This window comes from Phallusia mammillata, chromosome 6 (genome assembly GCF_965637545.1).
Source record: "Phallusia mammillata chromosome 6, kaPhaMamm4.hap1.1, whole genome shotgun sequence".
NCBI lineage: Eukaryota > Metazoa > Chordata > Ascidiacea > Phlebobranchia > Ascidiidae > Phallusia > Phallusia mammillata.
In genome coordinates this window covers 9,343,548-9,368,166 of record NC_137257.1, presented here as the reverse complement: position 1 = coordinate 9,368,166, position 24,619 = coordinate 9,343,548, and the positions used below count along the sequence as shown (strand labels likewise).

Genomic DNA, 24,619 nt, shown 5'->3' with positions numbered 1-24,619 from the left:
GCCTCATCATGTCGCATACTGTAATCAAAAATAAAGCCGTTAAGAACGCTCTTGCTCACAAAGCTGATAAATTTGTTCAAGCAGCACCAGCCCAAGAAGGAAGTCATTAAACGCATTAACCAACAACACTGAGTAAGCATATAACCTCACTAGGCTACTACAGGCTTCCTGTCTAAACCATACGTATTAACTGAAGCTAAGCCAAAGCGCGTTGAACATTGATGAAAGGCAAACATTACCACGCGATAAGACCAATTCTCTTTTAACGCCAACAGTGCTTGACAAGACAGGAGATATTTGACTAGTGATGACAGGCTTATTTTGCTGCCGCCTGTAACAATTCCTTCTTAACGAGCGAAGTCATTGTGTGACATCATTATTTTGTTTGACTATTGTTACGACATAGGAGGTATGACAACAGAAATTCAAAAGCCAGCTCACGTATTGTGGCAGATCAATAGCCCTTGTGCCGTGACTGTCACGTTCTTTTTAAAAATCAGGTTCTAAGTCTTGTGATTGCAGGGCATTATGCTGTTATATTTGATATCTGCTGGACACTGGGCTGTTATATTTAATATCTGTTGGATATTGGGCTGTCATATTTAAAGCGTTTGTAAGGCACAACTACTTAACTTAGACCGTGCCATTTGCAAACCAGTAACAAAACGGTTGCGCTAAACTGTTAAAGAGGTCTGTGATGTTGTGTAAACATTCGCTTGATGGATACGCACTGAATAATTAAACCCTTTTGCAACGTCTTTTAACACAAGTCGTGCAATATTTGAGGGCAAATGTGTCTCTCAGTTCAATGTCAAATACTAAAACATGATGTTCAAACATGTTTTAACATTGCTTTTGCACTTAACTAATAGAAAATGTCTGGATCAATTTGTTTTTTATCTGAAGGTAAAGTAATAACTAACAACACTCATATATTTGAAAATGATCATTCAGTTTGGTTTAAAACGTTCAAAAACCTTGTTGAAACAACTCTTAAGCTAAAACTCTTCTGAACATATATCTAAAAACAACAAGAGTGACATTTTGTGTCTGAAGCAGGGAGTCGAACCGCTTGTCATACGGGTTCGGGTTCGGTTCAGGTTCACTTGGTTTTATTTTTAACGGTTCAGGTTTTCAAAATGTATATTTTCGGGTTCGGGTTTTGTTCCGGTGTGGGCAAATTATCCGGTCCGAACCGGTTTGCGGTTTTTAAACCGGTTCAAATTTTCATTCGTTTTCATTCAATTCCACCCATTATCACCCTGGCCTAATCAAACTCCAAAAAAAAATTGCCCGAGCACTGTTAATTTTGACACGCCCTATAAGTGTTATCTCGCGTATTTTTCAGTGCGCTGTTTTGAAAAAAATCACAAATTTACAAAATACCGCATTTTTTAGTGGTTCGGTTCCGGTTCGGGTCCAACGCCAAACAAAATATAGGGTTCAACTCCAGATCGGGTTTTTGAAAAATCGTAATTAGCGGTTCGGGTTCGGTTCGGGTTTAATGAAATTAACCGCTCAAACCGGTTCGCGGGTTCGGGTTCAGTTCCGGTTCGACTCCCTGGTCTGAAGTCAGATCTGTCTGTATAGGCATAACCGCACTATTGTATTAGTTCACTTTTATTTTCGCAGTAAAACACGGCGTGACAAACGGGGCAATATTTACAAAAGGTTTATGTCAATAAAAGACGAAATTTGCGTGTAATTTTATGCAGCATTTGTTTGTTACTCAATCGTGACCTCAAGCGGCACCAGGACCACGAAAGATCTTTCCGCTAGTTTCGCAATACAACAATAAAAGTACAGTAGTAGCAATGACAAGAGTAGTAAAAAACGAGCAGACGAAACGACATTTGGCCTAATTGAACTAACATATAACACTTTTGGAGATACAGGGCGTCAAAGGTTGTTCGACAAACCTCCCTTTCGAAAAAACAAGTTTGCACAACAAACGAGAAAGAAAAACGCAAAACATCTGCTGTTAAAGGCAAGGCCAACTATTTAATTCCTTTTGGTGTTAAAGTAAGTTTCTAATATTTGAAAACTTTGTTATACTATTCAAATTTCGCAATATGTATTTCGACCCCTTTTGCAACGGGATAAAAAGTTTTTTTTTCACAAATGTGTTTTTTACTGAATTTTCCAAGCGCAATACGTTTATGCTTTAAAGTTGTTTCTCTTGCGCAGGCGTTTCTAGTACGTTGTCTCAAATATTCAATGAAAATGACGAAAAATCACTAGAGTCCGCAGGTTGGAATTTAATTTACACTTAAGCAGTGTAATCAATTACGTAATTCATGCCGTAATCATGACGTTTACAGTTAAAAGTCGAGCACGCTTATTTTGCAACGACTCCACACATATGACAAAAACGAACGAACACTAAAAGCTTAGAAGTCACAGGTAAAAGCAATAAAACAAAAGAAAAACGTTTTCACAATCAGTCACAGTTATGCGCACCCTTTTCCCTATTTTAGACTTTTGATCTGTGAAATTTTAGTTTGGATGTTTTTCCTTCTACCTACCGCTACATGGCGCTAGAGAACTTACAGTATAACATAGCAAAAATTAATTCCGATGTTAATGCAGTGGACTTGCGTATAAGTGGACAGCTGCAAGTACCTCGGAAAGGTAACTCAAGGTCAAAACGCTGGTGATCATCACATGCTGTCTTTCATACAAGGTCATCTTCAGGTAAGGGATTACAGCCACTAAAACCAGGACACCATCAAAAGGGGAAAATCTTAACAAGTGACTCGATGGCAGTTGGTGACTCGACGATAGGTCCAAGTATAGATATCATACTCCCTTGATGGGCGACCTTCGGCCAGTGATGGCGCTGTTGCGCAAGTTTCGCGGCCAAGGTAGAGGCCATTCGAATTGTCTGGGAAGGGCGCTGGCGCAGACGTTACCTTCGAGGTAGCGAAAAATAGGGAACCACCAAGCTCGCGAGAGCATGTTGGCGTTGGATTCTTCTTTTAGCGCCTGCAAAAGAGCAAAGTTGCTTTAATTCTATTGGTTTTCAAAGAGCAAAGCTTGAGAGCTGTAAAGTGAAGTATATTCAAGACGTTATGTTGAAAACACTGTAGCTACATAAGCGTCCCGTCGCATACCACCAAGAGTGAAAAACAACATGTTTAATTCTGTGTATTGATGGGCGCAAAAAATGCCCTAGCAGTGTACAACAAAAGAAAAATGCTGTTATGACTGCAATGTAAGTCACACTTTAAGGAAGTTTTTTAAGTTTCGATTTCCATTAAACAATGTTGTGCCGATACAAGGGTGCTGTCCTCCAATTGGCAAAAACAACTTTTTGTTGCCAGTTTACACATGTTTTATTGCTGTTATTACAAAGTACGCGAAGGCTACGTTGACAGGCATAGCACTGGATTGCCTTGCTCAACAAATCGCTCAGTTTCCAAACCTAGTAGACGGACATATAGAGGGGTTTTATACCGTTTAGTTGTAAGAAACGGTAGAGCTACTAACACTGGAATTTGGCTAGCGCCCGATCTGGGATTTTCTGGTAGGTGGCGCAACGGAGCATAGGCGTTTATGGTGCTGACTCAGTAATGTGGGTTTATGGTAAGAATAATTGCCGAGTCAGCACCATTACCGCCTATGCTCTGTTGCGTCACCTACCAAACCGGGCGTTGGCTGAGTTCCAGGGTTATCATACAGGTTGAACTATCTGTTTCTCAGTGGGCCGAATATCGACTACATTGCGATAATCAGTGCTTATAAAATGTCCTGTTATCTATGCGATGGCCCTAACAAAAACTGGTACAGGCAATATACTTTTCAATTTTAAGTCCAGGGAAACGGTTTACTGAGTGTACACTGGTCGCGATGCTTGATGCTTGGTGTACAGGCAATAAGCATAAGAGGCACTTGAGCGACCCAACAACCCGTTACGAGTTTAGTGCGTGAAATAACAAATCCCATCACAGGCTTGGTGCTCAAGAGACCGTAGACGGATGTGTTTGAACAAGTCACACATAAATTGGGTAATAAAGTTATAGAGTTAGAAAGGACCCCCTGTGTGTTTAGCCATTCTTGTTGAAATTGCAATTAGGCAAAATGGAGTATAACCAAAAAAGAGAAAGTGTTAACGCAATGGAATCGATTGAGGAATCAATTTACTGCACAGTAAACAACAAATTCGATTGGTTTTTTAGCTGTTTTTGTACGTTTTTGTATAAAGTGCACAAATACTACCAGCTGTGTTGCCTTTTTGACCCGTTTATACAACAATAAGCATCAGACGAAGTGCACTTTCTACCCCAAAACAATGTCAGTAAAATTGCTATGTTACAATTTTTGTCATGGCAGGAACGATAGTATTTTATAAAATTGTCATTTTATGTGTAGCAAAATACGGCTCTTTGTTTAACAAACACCTTTTCGCCATTGCTTACCGCTATATTGCACATTGAGTGGTACGTCCAGAAAAGTCGCGTGGTCAATAGATACGCCACGATCACATCCACAGTGTAATGGTCGTGTGCTAATAGAATACAAACTATTCCAGTGGCAGCCATAACCCAGCACGTCCAATGCAACCACCACCATCGTTTTGGAGTGTCTGTAAAAAGTAAATGCAATTAGTTCATTTTTAGACGCGACTTTTCTGTCACCTGGTGCTGCTTGGAATTTCTGTTGCTGCACATTATAAAACGGTTACTCTACTTTTTCCAAACCATAAATATCTTATCACACTTCAGCTTTCTCAAAATCTATTGATGACGTAACTAATGCATTACGTCAGACTTTCTGACGACACTCAAGTAAAATTTGTTTATTATCGTTGACAAATCGCATTTTACAATTCTTGTTTCGCAAAACGAGTACCATTGACCTGTAGTAACCACTCAGGGTGCACACGCCAAACGACTGTTTGACCTTTTGACACCGTTTTCAATAGCACGCAGTCCTTGGTGTTCAACAACACCGTTTAACCTAATTTATACATACCTTGAGTATTGATTCCTAAATCGATTGCAAAAAAACGCTACGTTATGACGAAAGAAAGTTCTGAACTGTGTTAGTGATACCTACTAGTTGACCTTAAGTAACCCGTGGTCATGCGGCGGCCAACCTGACAACGAGCATTTAAAAAAACATTTATCTTGCAAAAATGTCAAGTTTATTTTTTCATCTTTATTTTTATTAACAAAGTTTTGCTTGACATATACGAAACCGAAGCACGCTTATTAGGTTTAAATCACGTCATAGGTGTGAAACCTTTGCCAAAACTGAAAATGTGAGTGATAACTTAATAAAACGAAATAGCATTGCTGTGCAAAACAGCTGATTTCTAATCACCGAAACGACGTGTCGTGAAACGTCTGTCCGACGTCAAGCTGAGCCCTCCTGCTATCGTAAACCAATGAGTTACTCTCTTGGGACTTCTGCCTACAGCGTCTTTCTTGACCAAACGAGCGTTAGACACATTTACGTTTCGGGGGCCTGTGGGTGAACCGCTGTGTCAATCGGGGTCAAACTTCTGGAGGACCAAGTTTAGATTAACAACTAACATGTGTCCAAATTTGAATAAATTAGAAGCACTCTTTCTTTACCACATGAGCGATAAAAACCAGCGTTAAAAATTTACGTTTCGGGGGCCTGTGGGTGAACCGCTGGGTAATTTGGGGTCAAACTTTAGGTGGACCAAGTTTGGATTAATATCTAATATATGTCCAAATTTGAATAAATTTAAAGCACTCTTTCTTTACCAAACCAGCGTTACAAACCAGCGTTAAAAATTTTACGTTTCGGGGGCCTGTGAGTGAACCGCTGGGTAATTTGGGGTCAAACTTCAGGTGGACCAAGTTTGGATTAATATCTAACATATGTCCAAATTTGAATAAATTTGAAGCACTCTTTCTTGACCAAACGAGCGTTACAAACCAGCGTTAGACAGAAAAAATAAAAAAATAAAAAATAAATACGGACAAAAACAATATGTGTCCCCTTCAGGGAAGGGGACCCATAACAAGCTACCAGTGACGTCAAACAAAATACGTCACAGATAGTGACGTCACTCAACTTATGCCCATGTATCATTCACTCTATATTACACTGGAAAAATTTACTAAATAGGACAACAAAAACCGCAGGTGACGTCACGAACTCATTACGTTACAGCTAATGACGCAAGACGCAACGCAAAACTTACATTCGTGTATGCAGAGGTAGGACACAACGAGGATGATGGTATGACCACTGAACAGATAATCTCCACAGAGGTGATGGGAGCCCGTAACAGTCAGTCCACCGCCGAACAGTAAACTTGCAGCGCGGGTCAACATTACTGATATACTGCCGTGTGACTGTGAATAAGAAAAAAAACGTTGTTATAAATCAGCCTGTCTATCTGACACAACACAATTCTATTGTTGAAGCTTTGCCGTTGGTGATAGATGGCAGTTTTTTGCACTTAAGTGTGACCTTGCGTTAACTGGCCAATTGTGGAACTTTTGGTGAACATACTTTCACCAGGCGCTTGTTACATGGCTAAAATCCTTACGTGGCCAAGTGTAAGCATCAAAACAGTCGAAATACAATACCCGCGCGCATAAGAACTAAAGCCGGATCTGCAAACCGTGGGATTAACTGCGTTAAGTTTCAAAATGGACCAGGACTTACAACTGTTGTGTTACAAAATGTATTCGGCATTAAGTCTTTTCAAAAGTTCAAGCAAAAGCAAAAATCGCTGCACACGCTCTAGTGGGCAAATCACGTGACAAACTTATCTTTATTATTTTGCTTCACGAATTTGAATGAAAAACAAAATCAATATCCACAATCAATATCTTGGAAACTTACCTTAGGGGCGCACTTGAAGTGAAGACCTGGTACTGGAAGCGTTGTAACGTAGATGGTACACGAACGGTAAAGGTACAAAGTTCCAAGAATAAAGAATATGCGACGAGCAATGATAAACCTAAGCACATGGTACAATGTTACCAGCCTGCAATGTAGGTTATCATCTAGATCTGGGATTGTTTAATTGTAATGTGTGCCCTTAAAGGGGTGCTTTGTACGAGTTTTACAGATCCCGCCACAAACGCTTAGCCTATAAAATAGTTGCTATATATGTGACGTTGAACACTTGGGGTGAACGGTTTAACTGTTTGTCGAACCAGTGGGGTCAAAAGTGACAGTGTGCTGCTTTATATCCTTATCAATAAATACGTGATTTTAAAATTAGGCTTTTTCACATAAAAAAACGAAACAAATAAAACGGGTATAGTGGTAATAAAGGTAAATAGATCACAGTACGCATGACCCATTAAAGGCGTTCTACCTTATCAGTCAGGCACCATCTTCATATGGCAAGGCTGTATAGACGCTTCAAGACTGATCCCAGTTATAATTTATGTTCATTTTACCCGAAAAAGGTAAAAAGGTTAGACAAGCAGGTATTATAGTTTCTTATAAGGAAGACCTGCAGTCAACGTGCCATATGATGCAATGTGGTCTGCAAATAGATTCAATCTATTTTGGCTACTGGATCATGCAAGTATGCTATAGTCACGTCGGTTGGGTGTTCGCTTGGACTTCGGCCGTAACGAGTTGAGTATTTTCAAACACCACAGACTGCAGTGCAAGGTGCAAACAAACATTACAAATAGCATTGCTTTACATAGTGTGGCATTGATTTAACTGAACGATCATAGGACCGCTTCTGCACAATACCCTAACGCGCGACTTGTTGCACCAGATTAGTGAGTGGACTTTTCGGGCCAGGTTTGGGCTTGGGTTTCAATAAACCGGTCTTGATTCGGGTCTTATATTACAATCAGAGTCATTTTTTTGCTGCCTTTTTACCAACTTTCCGGCCTAGTTCGGGTTTAATGGTTTTTTATTTGGGTTCGGGTCGGGTAGCGGGTTCTACTTTCGGGTTTTGACCGCGTTCGGGCTCCAATTTTAAGCCCAACGCATAAGTGTGCCTCATACCAAAAAAACCTCCTAAATTTCTTGTTCTTCCGGTCTTTCAAACTGTACTATAAACAAATAACGCAGTTCGGTGTGATTCGTTCACTAAAAATCGTGTCATATATGTGCTAGTCGTGAGAACAGTTTGCAACTAGTTCACCAGCTATACCTCTGCGCTTTACACGGTATTGCCTGACACTTCATGACAGGACGAAGCATTTCCTTTTACGCAATTGTGTCCATTATTTTCACATATTTACAAAATAGCTCATGCTTGGCCACATACACTCCCACATAAAATCCCTTGAGAAATACTAGAATGGTGGCTTTCTGATATACTTCCATTTTATATATTCTATACGATATTTACCAATTTACTATACACATCATTTGATCTACACATATGATTGTTTTTGTAAACAAAAACTAATGGGTCCCCACACGCGCGTTTGTGCGGATTTACGGTAAACAAATGTTGCGGTGATTTTTTAATTCTTAAGAACAAATTTTTAGAAACATTAACCCAACAATAAAAAGAATGTTTGTATTTTTTTGCACTATTATTGTCGTATAATTACAAAAACAGTAAAAAAGAACGAAACAAATACTTTCAATTTAATCTCTTGCTTTGACCCAGATATTGTCATCCAAGGTCGGGTTTCAAACACAATTTTTTTCTAGAAAGCTGTAACAGTTGTGTTACAGACACTTTAAATTAAAACGCGATTTGCTGCAAGTGTATACATAACAAATTGTTTTTCATTTAACTTTGTTTCGCAAAACGAGTATACCATTGACCTGTAGTAACCTTTTAGGGTGCACACGCCAAGCGACTGTTTGACCTTTTGACACCGTTTTCAATAGCACGCCGTCCTTAGTGTTCAACAACACCGTTTGACCTAATATATACATGCCTTGAGTATTTGATTAAAAAAAACGCTACGTTATGACGAATGAAAGTTCTGAACTGTGTTAGTAATACCTACTAATTGACCTTAAGTAACCCGTGGTCATGCAGCGACCAACCTGACAACGAGCATTTAAAAAAGCATTTATATTGCAAAAAAGTCAAGTTTATTTTTTCATATATAGTTGGATTAACAAAGTTTTGCTTGACATATACAAAACCGAAGCACGCCTTTTAGGTTTAAATCACGTCATATGTGTGAAACCTTTGCCAAAACTGAAAATGTGAGTGATAACTTAATAAAACGACATAGCATTGCTGTGCAAAACAGCTGATTTCTAATCACCGAAACGACGTCTCGTAAAACGTCTGTCCGACGTCAAGCTGAGCCCTCAAGTTCAGAGTAATAACTAACATATGTCCAAATTTGAATCAATTTGAAGCACTCTTTCTTGACCAAACGAGCATAACAAACGAGCGTTTAAAAATTTTACGTTTTGGGGGTCTGTGGGTGAACCGCTGGGTCATTCGGGGTCAAATTTCACGGGGACCAAACTCGGATTAATAACTAACATCTGTCCAAATTTGAATAAATTTGAAGCACGCTTCTTGAACAAACGAGCGTTACAAACAAGCGTTTAAAAATTTTACGTTTTGGGGGTCTGTGGGCGAACCGCTGGGTCATTCGGGGTCAAACTTCACGGGGACCAAACTCGGATTAGTAACTAACATCTGTCCAAATTTGAATAAATTTGAAGCACGCTTTCTTGACCAAAGGAACGTTACAAACCAGCGTTAGACAGAAAAAAGAAAAAAGAAAAAAAGAAAAAAAAATACGGACAAAAACAATATGTGTCCCCTTCAGGGAAGGTGACCCATAATAAGCAATTTTACATAACTAGGTCATATTGTTGTACGAAAGAATAAGAAATAAATCTGTCAGAAGATTACCTAAATTGGGACACAGATTTTTTACAATGCCAGCACACACGTACACGCAAGGACATACTGTTTACAATGCCACAAACATAGAATTTATGCCGTGATTTTACAACAGTTTTTCTGGACTGTTAACATTTTATATTCGACAGCGGCAAACCAACCAAAATAGTTTGACAAATCAAGTAAAAAACCTCGTTACCATAGGCTGCACCATTGTATAAATGTGAAATATAGAGGTTTGGAATAACCCATGTTCTCTACAAATAGAACCTATTGTTATCAAAACGAAAATGCCGCTTAATTTATCGTTGCTGTGGCTTCACACTAGTAGAGGCTGATACAGAGCAAATAGAATATCCGGTACTTTCACATTTGGTTGTGTGGATTACAGATACGCGCAGATATCACAATGCTTATTGAATGTGGGTTAAGTCAAGTTCAAACGTTCGTGCTTTCCACAATTCACGACAAAATACGTGCAGTTGAACCGAACTAGACAATGTGCAAATAATAAACGGGGACTGTTTGAAAATGAGTGATAGACATCTGTTTGTACTAGCCCGTTTTTTTTCTGAAATAAATACATTAAAGTTGCTTAGCAAAACTGGGACCACCATATGATACACAAAGAATATTTTTAACTCTTTATTGGTTTTAATGTTAGTCAAGTGACTCAAGTCCATGAATGGTTAAGCTGAGGCTAACACCAGATCCAAAACGTTTAAAAACGCCGAATTTGCTCTTATAGGTATACCAAAACAGAAACAGATACACAATGCAAAGTGAAAAACTTACTACACTTGAATCAAACACAGTGGTTGGTAACCTTTAAGAACAGGCCCTGATTTTGGCCTCTCAATATACGGTCCCTTATGCCAATCTTTGAAATTTATCAGTTTTAAAGCTAGTACAGTCTTGTTAAACCCCAAGAATTCATTTAACCGGTTTCAAGATTTTTTTTATGGACACATATATGTGACGACGTTAGGCCGTTTTTATTCGTTCAACCAATTGCAAAGTCATTCAAACGGGTGTGACTTCGACATGCTTTAGGGAAAATATAAGAGAACATACGTCGTGACCTTTCTTCGGAGATAAGAAATTACGCCTGTATCTCACATATATGGTCGCAACAAAATCCCAATATCGTCAACAAACCCAGACTTTTCCAAACAATTTTTAGGGATTTTAACGAGTTTAATATGGCCCATTTTGAATTTACGCCCGCATCTAGCCCGTTTTATGCAAATTTAGACCCAAACCCGACTTAAAAATTCCGTTTCGACCTACCACTCTCACAATAGGCTATTGTGTAACAGGCTTAGTTTGGGCAACTGCAAAGGGACGGTTTACAAATCGCCAAAATGTTTAATAACCACGTTTAATAGCAGAAATGTTAGCACAGACTCCAATAAAGTGCATCGGCTCAATTCAAACAAAACGCTATTCTGCTTTTCACCGAGTGGTGCGTTCCATTGTGTCCGCGAATTGACACACGAAATCCCAAAACGCCGTAAATTTAGACATAGTTTGTTTATAACTGACATAAAATTTACAACCCATGAGCCTGTGCAGGTCCAGTGAATTAACAGTGTGTTTAACCGCAGTGACAATCTGTTTCCCCGTAAAATACAACATGCTGTTTTTCCCCGTAAAATAATTTGTTGATAAGTAATTGATTAGTCGCTATCCCTGATTGCTCTTTTTCATGTACTTTGACATAATTTATGATTTATCATACGTGCCATTTGGAGTCCCGTTTACTACTTGGATTTACCGACATAAGATATGTGTCGAAACGTCATATATTGGCTTGTTTGTTGCTTGAAGAATACTCTTTCCAACAATTGCAACCAATATTTTTCATGTACATACATTAAATACCATTTATAAAATAAATGCTTTAGGTTTTAGGATAATGGACCTATATGAAATCGTGGCACACATTCAACTATTCACTTAGATTTGGGTGAACAACTTGCCAAGCATTCTGCGACCGGATGTAATTTTGTCGACGGATAACCACACTGTTACGTCACAATGTCTGGACAAAACCGCAAATTTTATCAAAATCCAGAACGGGAACGCTTCATAAAAATAGCTGATGTGTACGATAACCGATAGCAAACCAAAAGGGAAAGAAAAGCATTTGTTCCCTATAAAAACTGATTTGACATATTCTCTATCTGTTAGACTGGTACGTTAAAAACTTGCATTCATTTTTGTTGTTGAAAACGTCAAATACTTGCCAAAGGGTTATTTTTGAGGAGGGGCGGGACGGTTAAAAGATCAAAACGTACTTGGCCCTACTGCAGAAACGTCTTTCACCAAGTTTTTACCAAGCGTATCAATGTAATTACGTTGGAATTAAAAAAAGAGACATAAAAAAACATTATCCGTCCTTTCCAGGTGACCCATAAAACCGGCCTTTGATAACCAAACAACAATTTTCGAGTTTGTAGGGTTTAGTCTTTTACCTGTGTTTATGAAAAATCGACAAAACAGCAATGACAACAGTGAGAATCATTCCTATTGTCTCGCAAATGCTGAAAGCCCCTTCCACTCGACGAGGTACGATATCGAAAAACACGTCTCTCAATGGAGGTTCTTCGGTCATGTCAGGGACACGGTCATGTACAACTTGCAGCATGAGAACAGACACCACAAATCCTGTATTAAACAGCACAATGTTTTGTTGTTTAGTCGGTAGAAGTTCTGTGCGGAATTTAGGGGTCAATTAATGAAAATGATAAAGCAGCAGTTCTATCGTATTAATATCAGTCGTAAACGATAAGAATAGTTAACAGCAATTGATTCTACAATAAACCTTGTGTAATCCGGACCCGTTTGTACCAAAATTTTGCTTGAATTAGGCGAAAATCCAGATTAACTGATTAGCTCGAGCCTTACCACATTACAAATCATTTGTACCTCGAGTTTGTCCATAATACTGATAGTGCCAACGAGAGCAAAATGTATCTTTTTGTACAACATTTTGTGTTAACTTAATCTATTTAATTGGTGATTTTCAACATGTAATGCCTGTTGGCCCTGTACAAAACACTAATCAGTTTTAATGCTACAAAATACACTAACGAGCCATAAGAACGCATGCATAACTGGTTAGAGATGAAACAACACAGTATAAACGGGCCAAATGCGTGTGGCAGCGACTGCGTTCGTGCTGGCTTCCTTTTATCACCTACGCCATCCTTCTTGGTAAACCGAAGGCAGCTTACACGTTACTGCTGTAAAAATGTGTGCAGGAAATACTACACGCCTTTCTGCCATATCTCAATGCGAGTAAAATTTAGCGAAAAATCTAGCTGTATAAGTTAAAGCTACATAATGTAAGTAATAATGGCGATTTTTACTATGTAAATGAACATAATAGCATGTATATAGCTACATTGTCCTTCGACATCCATGCAGATATGTGTTAACTGCGAAACCGATAGGGAGGTTATTCATTCAAGGGGTGTGAATGGAAGGGAAAACGAAATATAATATTGACGGAAATGGCCTCAGTCTATGTGCGAAGATCGTTTTCATTCCTGGAACAGTTGTAACTTGACTTGGGTGTTTTTGAAAAAAAAATAGCTACACCAGTCAAGAAATGCCTATTTAACTATAAAAGGGAAAAATACGCCTCCGTACTACCGAAAAAAGGCGAAACATTGACTTTCAAAATCTTAAACGGCAAAACAGAGGATTTCTAATTCCATAGCTGTGTCCTACTTTGACACCCTATCATAGAAATATGCACAACGTGAATTTATAACGCTATGTGCTAAGTGCAATATTAAATGCATAGAGTTGTCTGGGTTTGTAGTTCAAACATAAATTTTATCATCGACATTTGAAAAGGACCTCAATACAACACTGCAGTCGGTAAAAGAATAAAATAAACAGATGTAACCTTGACTGACGTATAAACGCGTCACAATAGCGAGAAACGTGCAATAAAATTTCGCCCATATGTTATTTACACAATTGTGTGGAGGTTCATCTTACCGAACATCATGTACAGAAGTCCGACGAGGGTCTTTAGTTTTTCGGCGGGGTATTGCTCATTGGGTGAATGGTTCCCGTTTCCTGTTGACTCGTCGCCTGGAAACAATACACACGTGGCTGCAATTTAACTATGATGTCACAGTAGTAGGAAATTCAAGATCTCGAAACCGGGCGAGTCAAAATTTTGTTGCACACACTTAGTTGGTAAACCGGGCGAGTCAAATTTTTTCAGACTAGATTAACTGCTGGGTGTTTAGAGTTAGGCCGTTAACCACCAATAATCTCCAGAGACTATTTGGCATCCGTTTGTGAGCGAATGCACTTAGGTTAACTTTAGCCAATTTGAAAAACATGTTTTGGATTTTGCGCTGGCGTACCGAGACTGTGACGTATATTGTGTGACGTAGCAGTGCAGTAAACATGTGATACGTAGCAACTATATGTAAATGTAAAATGTTTTTTTCGCAGTATCTAATATCAATCACAAGGGCAACCAATACCACTACTTTTTGCTAAAACTAAACCTGCACTTTATGCCACAATCTGAACAAAATCCATTGCAAACGTTCCAAAAACGCAATTTCAAAGGGTAAAAACTCTGCCAACGGCCTTTTGAACTGCCGGTGTCACAGCTTTATATAATTGATTGCATTATCCAAACACCTTCGCCTAACATTTGTGATGTGTGATTAATTGCTTTGCGGCTGTCAAACGCAGCAGTTCGGTTGTGTAATCATTGGCTAAATGCCGAATAAGCAATTTGCAAAACCGTCTTGGTTTGAACTGGTACAGGTTTGTCAAACGACAGGCTGAGGCTAGAACAAACATAATGCAGCTAAAGCGGCAAAAGGTCATTAAGAATTGAATGCATTTGAATGTACACTAATATGACTGTATTAAACAGATGCGCGCCAATGCCAAGGTTCCAAAATTGACCGTTTGTGACGTCATACACCCGTTTTTTTCAAAACACAACAATATACCGATATGTCAGCGATTAATTGACTGCCTAAAAGCCTTATTTGAACAACAGTAATTAGCATTTGGTTTGAACGCATTATCATACAATATAAGTAATTTGCAAAAACATTTGCCTCTAAGCTATGTCTAGCGCCCCTGTTTAACCCAGATAAAACTTCCTCATTACAAAACAGTGTGTGAGGCAGTGCCATGACGCATAAGGCAGACGAATCGAAACAAATTTAACCACAAGAAGGAAGTGGGCCCAAAGGAATTAACATGGTGTTGGAACAAATTGATCCAGTCGAAACAAAATATTGATTTGGTTACCAGACTACAAATGCCTGACAGAGTATCCACTATGCATACATACTAAAGGGTCTAATATCCACAAAAGCACATGTGTGATATAATATGCATGTTATGCTTTCTTAGGCTTCATAAATATTGTTCTAAACCAGTGGTTCTTAACTAGTAGTCCATGGTGATATTTTGGTGGTCCACAAGACGTTAATAATATTGGGTAGTAAACTGAAATTAGTTGCATACAATTTACTGAAAATCCAACTAGAAAAAAGCTAACTAGTTATTGGGCATTTATTGTTAGCTATCAGTTGTTTGATATAGTTCCTCAAAATTTTGTATTGAAGGAGTATATTTCAAGCCAATATTCTTGTTGTAGATATTTTCTTTATCCTTACTTAACAATGGACTGGTCCACGATACTTATTTAATTAAATTGATGGTCCATGGCCTGAAACGAGTTGAGAACCACTGTTCTAAACCAATGCAACATCAGTACTACTAAGCCAAAAGCTAATGAGTAAAAACAGTCAAAGATACCACAAAGAGAATGGATACTTTGTCGGCATGTAAAGCATGTTATATTTCTCACACACTTACAGTGTGTGCGGTTACATGGTTGGCAAAACAACCAGTAAACCAACCGGTTTGTTGTCTTAGGTTTGCAAGTGCACACAGATAAAAGTGGATTTTTTGTGTTTTGGGCGTTTACCAAAATTGAGGATGGAGTGCGACACAGTTAAAAGAATTCCTGATCTTTTAGCTTAAATACTGAATCTTCCATCATGCGTTAACTGAACTGTGTAACAGTTTACCGTAAAAACCGTGGGTGGATGAAATTGGAATCCTTATCATAAGTATGAAATCTATATTTTTCATCGGCTGTTTGTTCACTAAATATGTTTACGGTTTTGTATCATTAGGGGAAATGCAGTATAAAAGTTTTACTTGGTATTAGTGACAAGGTTTAAACTCTTTTTGAGTGAACCGATGTCGTTTCATGTTTTACTTTGAAAACCTAAAAATTCGGCCGTTTTAACAGTGTGTGCGTTGAAGGTTTAAACAAACTGGACGTTGTTTACAAAATGTTTGTAGAAAAATCGATTGAAAGCGAACTCAGACGTTGAAATCTATACAACACGGAAAGTAACGTAACCGCCATGCCTGGCATTAGTCAGGAAGTTACGGTCAGAAGGATGCGTCATCAGCACGTTATGTCATGGTTTTACAATCTTGAAGGAAATCTATGGAGATGGTAATGAAATAAAACAACGCCCACCGAGAGTCCTTGTACTTTATTAGGTCAAGCAAACATTGTCCTGCGTTTGGCCATAGAAAGGGGAACAACTTTATTCGGTAAATTTCACGTTTGGGGTATTGAATTATTCTGTGAACCGAAACTTTAGGCCATGATCATGCGGTCAATGCGTATCACGATTAGCTGTGCGATGACTGTTGAAAGCTGAAAACAAAACAAAATAGCATGGTAGCTATTTTTTCACCACAGTAAAGTTTCGAATTCCCGTTTCGAATGGGTCGCCTGACAATTCTGTTGGGTTGCCTGTTTTTGTGGCAATAAAAGCATCTACTCCTTGCTTCGCTTCGTAGCGTTATTTTATTATTTCCCAAGGCTATAAATTGTTGCCCAATAATAATTTCATGACAATTTGGCGTGATAATTCTGATTGTGACGTTATAATGTTTGTGTGAGATCACTGTTAAGTGTTGTCTGGCTGATAATGCTTTGAGCCAGCTCTAAGTTGGTTAAAAATAAACGAATATTATTCGTTTGATTTTTCAAATTGGCGCAGAAATTTTCGAAAAGCTTCCCTGATTTACAAACAAAAATCAACCAAAAATAGTAAGAATGTATGTTTATGGGTCGCAAGAATCCGCAAAACCAAATTTTGGGAAGTATTTGGGTCGCGACAAAAAAAGGTTGGGAACCACTGGTCTAGGTTGTGGCCTTTGCTTTATCCAGAAATACAAGTTATGCCACGCAATCTGACATTTCCATGGCCCTCCGGGCTTGCAAAATGTTAAATATTGGTTGGGCCACGAAGAGTTACCAAAAGAGATTATGAATGAAATTTTAAAGAATGCAGTCCAAAATGTAGATTATATCACACTTGCACTTACATTAACGCTTCAAGGTGCAAGACTTCGAGCTACGTTAACATGAGTTGGCACAAAAAACGTACTAGTCACATTTCAGGATTTTAAGAGAGGTTTAAACAGTACATAAAACGGGCATTTATCTAATACCGATGAAAAAGTGAGTATTACTAGTTCGAAATGACACGCACCGTCAACAATGTAAACATTGTTCAAAACCTCGACGTTTGGTTCAGTATGACGACATTGTGACGTCACCAAGGCGCTGAAGCAATCGCAAACTCGAAATGTATGTTGTTCGTCCGCACAGCACATGGTAAATAGGTTTGGTAGCAGAGAACAGGCCGGCAATAATCCTACGACTTTTTTGATTGAGACTTCCTGTATTGGTAAAGGCGCCGAGTCATAATTAGAAATCGTATGTGCGTATTAATAGCCACCTTCTGTAACTATCACTACGACCTTCTAGCCACAATCTGCACAAGTCTGTCCGACTCCAACAGACGTTTTCTCTAATCGGATCCGATTGATTAGCAAAGTTTCGTTAAGTAAACCGTCTTTGGGCGTTTGACATACAGAAATTATGTATGAAAGCTATCGTATATACTTGAATTCTGAACACACTGCAAATCTTTCCTCACAAAGCTAGCAAAATTTAACGAGTCTGAGGAGTTTAAATGAACAATCCACTTTTCCGCAGAAAAACAAACACGTGACCCAAAACTTTAACTTATGCTCTATCTGCAATTTAGCGCAGACTTCAAACGATTCATAGGCGTGAAACAAGAAGTACACTTGCCAATCAGAACAGTTATAATCATTTGAGATTAGCAAGCAAGACATCATCTGGAAGATTTGAATTTTACATTTATCCACTCTTTAAAGAACAAAACCTACAAATTCGCTGCTAAAGAAACAACAAACAAACACCACCGAGACTGCATTTTCTCCTTTGCAACTTGAACTGAAATCTGCACTTATAACCTCTAGACGGCGGAAGGCTGTAAAACCCAGGAATAGGAATAAGTCCAGACACATTCGCTAGGTCGTCAGATCAATAGAGACTTCGTAGTGAGACTTCAAAGTTTTTACGTCTGTTTTAAACCTGGTAGAATAGCGTGATTGTGGCACCACTATGCCGACAACCCAAGACCCCTAGTCTGAAATTAATAATTCATTCACTACGCCTCTTTTATCTTGTGCTTCTTGCCCTCGTTCGGTTGTCAATTTAACGGAACAGACATCCCTATGACGTCAAAAGCAGGTGACGTAATGTTTATAAGCCCGTGACGAAACAAGAAAAGTGTTACGTTGTCGTTTCTGCCACTCTACCCAATCACAAAAAAAGTCCCTAGTGTATTTGCTTTTGGTTAAAGAAGCGAAAAACTGAACCCTGTGGTTCAATAAACCTACCACAGAACATGGCATGAATAAAAGAAAACAATCATTTTACGCCCAGTTGGGTGAACGCAGTACGTACCACGTTGTAAAGCACTGCAATAACGTCAGATTTATCCGAAGGGTCGCACAATTTACTGTTATAGCGAAAGGTTGAATAAACCCATAAACTACTTTACAAGGTAATCGACACTTTATGACAGCAATGTCAGCAAAGCTAAATGTAATCCAACAAAAGGGGTTAAACCACAGGCGGCCGAAATAAACCGCCCAACTTCATTCAGGTTTGTAACTGCATGAACAAAGCGCAAAATTTTATGATGTAGCGTTAGGTTTATATTTGTTTGTTTTTTGTTCGAATAAATGTTTCTACGTTGCATTTTTTCATCCTGTCAACGTTTTACACACCTTTTGTCCCACCCAAAAAATCACATTATCAGCAGTTTTAAATTCCTGGAAATTCCCTTTGTATGTTACCCTAAACCTACAAAGCTCGAAATGAACGAAGTAGTTTGATATTGACACCGCAAAGTTTGATCAAATTACCTCCGAGCAACGGGGTTTTTATGCTTGAATACTGGTCACCAGTTTCGAGTAGGTTTTCAGAGTGGGCGTAACCGTTTGAAACTCGCCCGTTGCTGGTAGCGTGGTTGGTCGTGCCCGTGTGGCGATATCCATTACGAATGCCCTGAAAAGAATTTAAGAAAATCTTTTGAAGTGTTTATTGAGTAAGCTCCCTAGTTGGCAAAACAGCATCTGGCAATGGCTTTTATACAACCCAATTAGTTCTATTGTCCCATTTTAAAACGCACTGCGCACGTTGTAAACTGCTGAAATGGTTTGTGTGGAGTTTTACAAAGGTTTTTTTTTCAGTAAAAAGTACAATGTTATTTTAGTAGGCAAAGTTGCTTGTGTAAACTAAAAATGCCATCAGGTCTGTTTAGAAAAAGTTCCGTTGAAGGTTAGTTTATTTTTGTTTATACAGCGGTAGCAGAACTGGAAAATGTAACTAGGCCGATATGAATACGCCCTTTCATGTGCAACAATCAAGTCAATGTATCCAACAGATTAATTTGGTTGTGAGGTATCTAGACGTTTTTCATAGCAACCAATACAACTGGAGAGGTCAACAACACTTAAATTTCGGTGATATTGACTGCTACGTTGCACTTCATTTGTCTTTGATATCACCGAAAGTCACCTTGTCCGTACGCTAAGCCATTAGGAATCAATTTACAACCAACCAAGGAACTAGCTGTTTGATATTCACAAAGGTTTACTGTTGCTTTATTGCCTTTATTGCAACAGAAAGTTACTTTGCAGACCGCAATAAGCACCATCGGAAACAATTCCAAACGACAGGGCGCTTACGTTTTTCTCGAACTTCTTCATATACTTCGCCAGCTGGCTTTTGCGAAGCGTTTCAATGCACGTGTGGAGGTGGTCTGCTTCGTGAAGGCTGGTAACATTGAATGGTGGAGCCTTAAGGTCGCTTGTTGTAAGGGCCAGCAGGCGTGCTCCGTCGATTTGACCACTTGTCACCGCGTGCTGTCATAAACATACGGAAGTGGTGTAAAGTAGGGAATTTAAAAGGCAAATCAGGACCTTATTGGCCTACTTTGCTCAAAGCGAGCAGCAGGCTGACCTAGAATTCGTTAAATCCGTATTCCTAAATAGAAGATGATAAAGACATCATTATTTGCATATATATGTATAATAACCAAATCAAGCAGCTGGTTGATAAAAAAAAACGTGTGTTGAAACGAAATTAAAGCCTACGTCTAGCTGCCATACGACCTAAAGTGAAATAAACATAGAGCTACGCGATATAACATACAAAACATACAGCCAATTAATGTATATGGTTGTTTCATAACAAAAAGCAAACACTCGTTGGAGTTATTACCTCATGTTCCTGATAGCCACTTTCCCGTAACCACGCCACAACTTGATTCGGTGTCCATGCGGAGACGTCATCACCAACTACGTCATCGTCTTGTACGTTAATAATGGCGTGGCTTGACATTCCCTTTTACTTTAATACAAAAACATACATTCTTTAAAAGAAGATATCGTAAGGTGCCTTCTTTGTAAAACAAAGATTTTGAAGAATTCCATGCAAATGAGGTATCCGTTTCAACCAGCAAGCCCTGAATGGGACTTTAGCATGAATCAGTACAGTACTGTAGTCACGACGGATTGTAAACGGTATAAATTACCCATAAGTATGTTGTGAACCTAAGGTTTCAAGCCTATTTTGTTTGTTAAAACAGTTAGAATAAACTGACTCACCTTAAACTTCCAACGGTGAACCCACGCACATAAACGGTAATTGCAAACACGTTAACTGACATGCAGTTGCCGAATCATGTACAGTACCTAATCTAGAACCTGCAGTCATACATACAGCAGTCGTTAATCAGTTTAAGCAACCCTTAGCTGCAGATAAAGTAAACACGTTTGCACTTTATGACATACCAACACCAATTTTAATGGGGCCTAGTAACACGTCTGTTAATGGACGCCATTGGAGAAAACAAATGACTGAAGTAAGGCTCGTTATAATGTTTTAAAGCAGGCTGTAGGGAAAGCTAACTGAAACCGGATTACTTCACAAATTAGCGTTTGCCAGTGTTTGTTTGTTGCACATACAGTTGACTTTTCTGACAAAGACCACTAGCAACTAATCACTCATCAGTTGCCTGCAGTGTTAAAGCTTTTACTACGCCTTGACTTCACATTCCGACAACATTCCTGAACGGATTCAACACAGATTCGTATACAATTAAAACAAATGGCCCAGTTTCTGCATTGCTTCAAGCTGTGATACTCGCAATTAACTGGACAAGGAATTACTTCTTGTTCACTTAGCATTCTTTTAGAATTGGGTCACGCCTTCAAATGCAGTTTGTGACAAAACAAAGGCATTGTTCTCCTGATAACCTTACTCATAAGTTTGTTGGTGGCGTTTAAAGTAAGTTCCAAAACGCCCCGTTATACGTTAACAAATGTTATTTTACTAGTTGGCTCTAAATAATTTATTAGCACTGATGAGCTCTCATTTAGTCACGGTTCAGGTGACTTTCACGATCGTGGAGAGTATTTTTTCAACAAACATAGACCCACTGTTAATGGTGGAACCTAACTCCGGATCTTTGACCACTAATCTATTCTAACACAAGCAACTACTGTACCATGTCCAACCATACTAAAAGATAGTCGCGTCGCCCGAGACCAAACATTTATTGTGGTGCCAACTGAGTAACTGCAGTGGGCACACTGCACTGACATGACATGACAGAATGTACGTCTGCCTACGAACCACTGAGTGGCAAATACTTCACAACACACCAACAATTGGTACTTATTCAACGTTGAAGTATCTACAGCAGCTAGGAACATTGGTTGTTGCTACAACCAGGGTTGCCAGGTCGCTCAATCTGGCCGTATTTCAGAGCTTTTTGGTCTGGCGGTTTGGCCGTTCTTACATTTTCCTGCAATTGTTTCTAGCGAACATACTTCTCAACAGGATTCGACCGTTGTTCCCGTCACCGTTAATTATCCTGGCCAAATATTTGGTCATTTTTTTTAAATTTTAACCTGAAAACCCTGCCTACAAGAAGCCTCTCCTTCTAAATCTAAAGTATTTTCTATGTTGTGCTTTTTATTTCTTCCGAACGACACGGTTGCAAGTTGTAGTCTTCAACCATGCAAAATAATACCACAGACAGTGTTAAGAACCAAAACATTACCCTAATGAATAACTATGTTTTTGTGCCTGTTTTTAGGTAAATGGAGATCAAAAACTTCAGATGTACAAATACCTTTTTTAGAAAAAGGACAAAAGGTGGCAAAATACATTTTCAGCTGACTGCTGATGCAACGAAAACTATGCTTCATCGGGCATTCAAACGCTGAGTAAGATGTCCTCAGTAGAGTAGAATTACTTCTAACCCTCAGACACCAGAAAGAACGCAATTTTTGAGCGAATTTAGGAGGTCAGCACAATTCTGTAATGTTAATGTAGACTTTCTCTTACGTTATAAATCAGTTTAAATCAGTGCGTGGTAAAACAAACGAACGTGCAGTATTTGAAAACACATTGTATGTTACACAAATTCGTAAAACAAATCTATACATTTACAAACGCTGACAGATATTGTAGCAGCAAACTTTGCTAGAAAACGAGAAAGTAATAGTTTCAATCTCAAATTTTAACTCTATCAACAATGCAATAGCTGACTCGTTCGGGATATCGCAGCACCTAGACCCCGCAGATAATAAACAGACCGCAGTTCTATTTCCTAAGCCTGAAGCCTCGCTTCCTAAATACCTGACTGTGTGGACGACGCTTCGCTTTTACCCAGAAAATATCAAGCAGACACTTGAACTGAGTATTGACAGCGCTTATAATCATTACCCAGCGCTGAAAACACACAGGCGGTGAAGCAAAATAAATCGCAAGGTCCCGCTGTGCTTATAACAATAAAACGGTGAGTCGTAATAGGCATACTGACGTCCTGTCCTGATCTGACACATTCAATGTCGGGAAAAAACACTTATGTTGTCCTGAATAAACTTCACGCAAAGTTATTCTCTCGGGTACGCATCTCACACACACGTGCGTGAGCTAAAACAAGCATGTTTGAACCTGTAGTGTTAACAAACCTCTTCATTTACACTTCCCATAAACTTGAACTGAAAATCTTCTGCGCAACAACTGGCGTAGCATTAAGCGTTGAAACAAAAGGTCCTGCATGTCAAATTGCCTGTGTAGACTGGCTTGCTGCTTCATTGTTCTGATACGCATGAACGAACCGTCCTTTTTTCTTTTCCATCGACGCGCACAAAGGCAGTTCCCTACGGGAATCTTCAACCTCGAGCACCATCCGTCTCGTTTCAGCCATGTTGTAAAGATGGCTAGGACATAGCACCTTTCTGATTCTACATTGAGCATGAAATGGTGACGTGCTTGATAAGTGCCCTAGCCAGCTGTCCACCGACCATTGTAACTTAACCGCGCTGACATTCAAATGTGATAATCATGAGCTATTTGGGTAAAGCTTTCGCTTGAAGCGAGGGTCAAAGCACTCGGCTGCCTCAAATTCTATGCTATTGCTGTTCTGATGAATGTAATGCTTGCCAGTTAGCTTACAGCTTATTTGGAAGACCCAAATTTGAGAACAAAAGCTTTGTATTCGGGCGTTAGGCCTGCAAAACAATTACGTCTACTCTACTGTTTAGTTATTTACCTTCTCTTGCAAATTCTTTCCACAAACCAACAACTTTAGCTAACTCTTATGAATAAATCGTGCAACATACCCATTTCTAAGGCCCTTAAAAACAATTACTACCTAAAATACACGCACTTGCGTACAGTTCTTTGAAACGAAGCAATCAACTAACTGATTTCAACACACGCTTCGCGCATAAAAATGCAATGACTCAAATACAAGAGAAACGGTTTGTGCAGACTTATTTTGAAAGAGGTGTTGCGAAAGCAATTTTGTACGAGGTTACCTCAGGCCAGAGAACGAAGTCCACCAAATAGCAGCCAAAGGTTTATTTTGTTTGCGCTGGTGCAACCGACAAATGACAAAGTTCGTCACGTTAACTGTAAGTGTGCCACCTGCCTTCCAAGTGGCATTTAAACTGGTGTCACGCACCAAATTGGAATTTTGTTAATGTCAGCACTTTTGTCGTGTCGCAATTGGAGTTTGAAAAATGCTGGACAGCATTTGACTTCTACAACTAGTGTTTTTTATGCTGCTTATACAAATCAAACCGCCAAAATTTAGGATTTTTGTAACCATTCTAAGTCGCTTTGGTATAGTTGCTTGGTGCATAAAAAGCGATCTGGCTAAAACACTATGTCCTATCCCATAAACATAAAAATACCGCCCTGAAATGCCTTTTGTTATATTTAATGTAATTTGTGTAACGACACCAGCAGCAACAGTTAAACCATAACCATCAAGTCAAAGTTTGTTTGTTATATGTCGACGGGATGTACTCTTGACTGTATACAAGCCTACGGTG

At 39.0% G+C, this 24,619-nt stretch overlaps 1 protein-coding gene across 1 annotated transcript; it reads right to left on the bottom strand.

Moving 5' to 3' along the window:
* Positions 1-1,604: 1,604 nt before the first annotated feature.
* On the bottom strand, positions 1,605-21,043 carry LOC145232291 (phosphatidylcholine:ceramide cholinephosphotransferase 2-like). Its single transcript, XM_080096882.1, has 10 exons — positions 20,873-21,043; positions 20,487-20,615; positions 19,952-20,128; positions 19,127-19,268; positions 13,805-13,900; positions 12,268-12,460; positions 6,829-6,946; positions 6,179-6,332; positions 4,419-4,585; positions 1,605-2,985 (listed from the first exon to the last, which is right to left on the bottom strand). Exons 2-10 carry the CDS (start codon positions 20,604-20,606, stop codon positions 2,800-2,802), a joined length of 1,353 nt encoding a protein of 450 aa, XP_079953008.1. The 5' UTR covers positions 20,607-20,615; positions 20,873-21,043; the 3' UTR covers positions 1,605-2,799.
* Positions 21,044-24,619: the final 3,576 nt, after the last annotated feature.

Excerpts from the sequence above, each read along its gene's own strand:
- LOC145232291 (XM_080096882.1), bottom strand. The coding sequence starts at position 20,606 with ATGTCAAGCCACGCCATTATTAACGTACAAGACGATGACGTAGTTGGT. Across the intron at positions 6,333-6,828 it reads ACTTCAAGTGCGCCCCTAAG|TCACACGGCAGTATATCAGT; the intron begins GTAAGTTTCCAA and ends TCTTATTCACAG. Across the intron at positions 4,586-6,178 it reads CTACCTCTGCATACACGAAT|ACACTCCAAAACGATGGTGG; the intron begins GTAAGTTTTGCG and ends TACTTTTTACAG.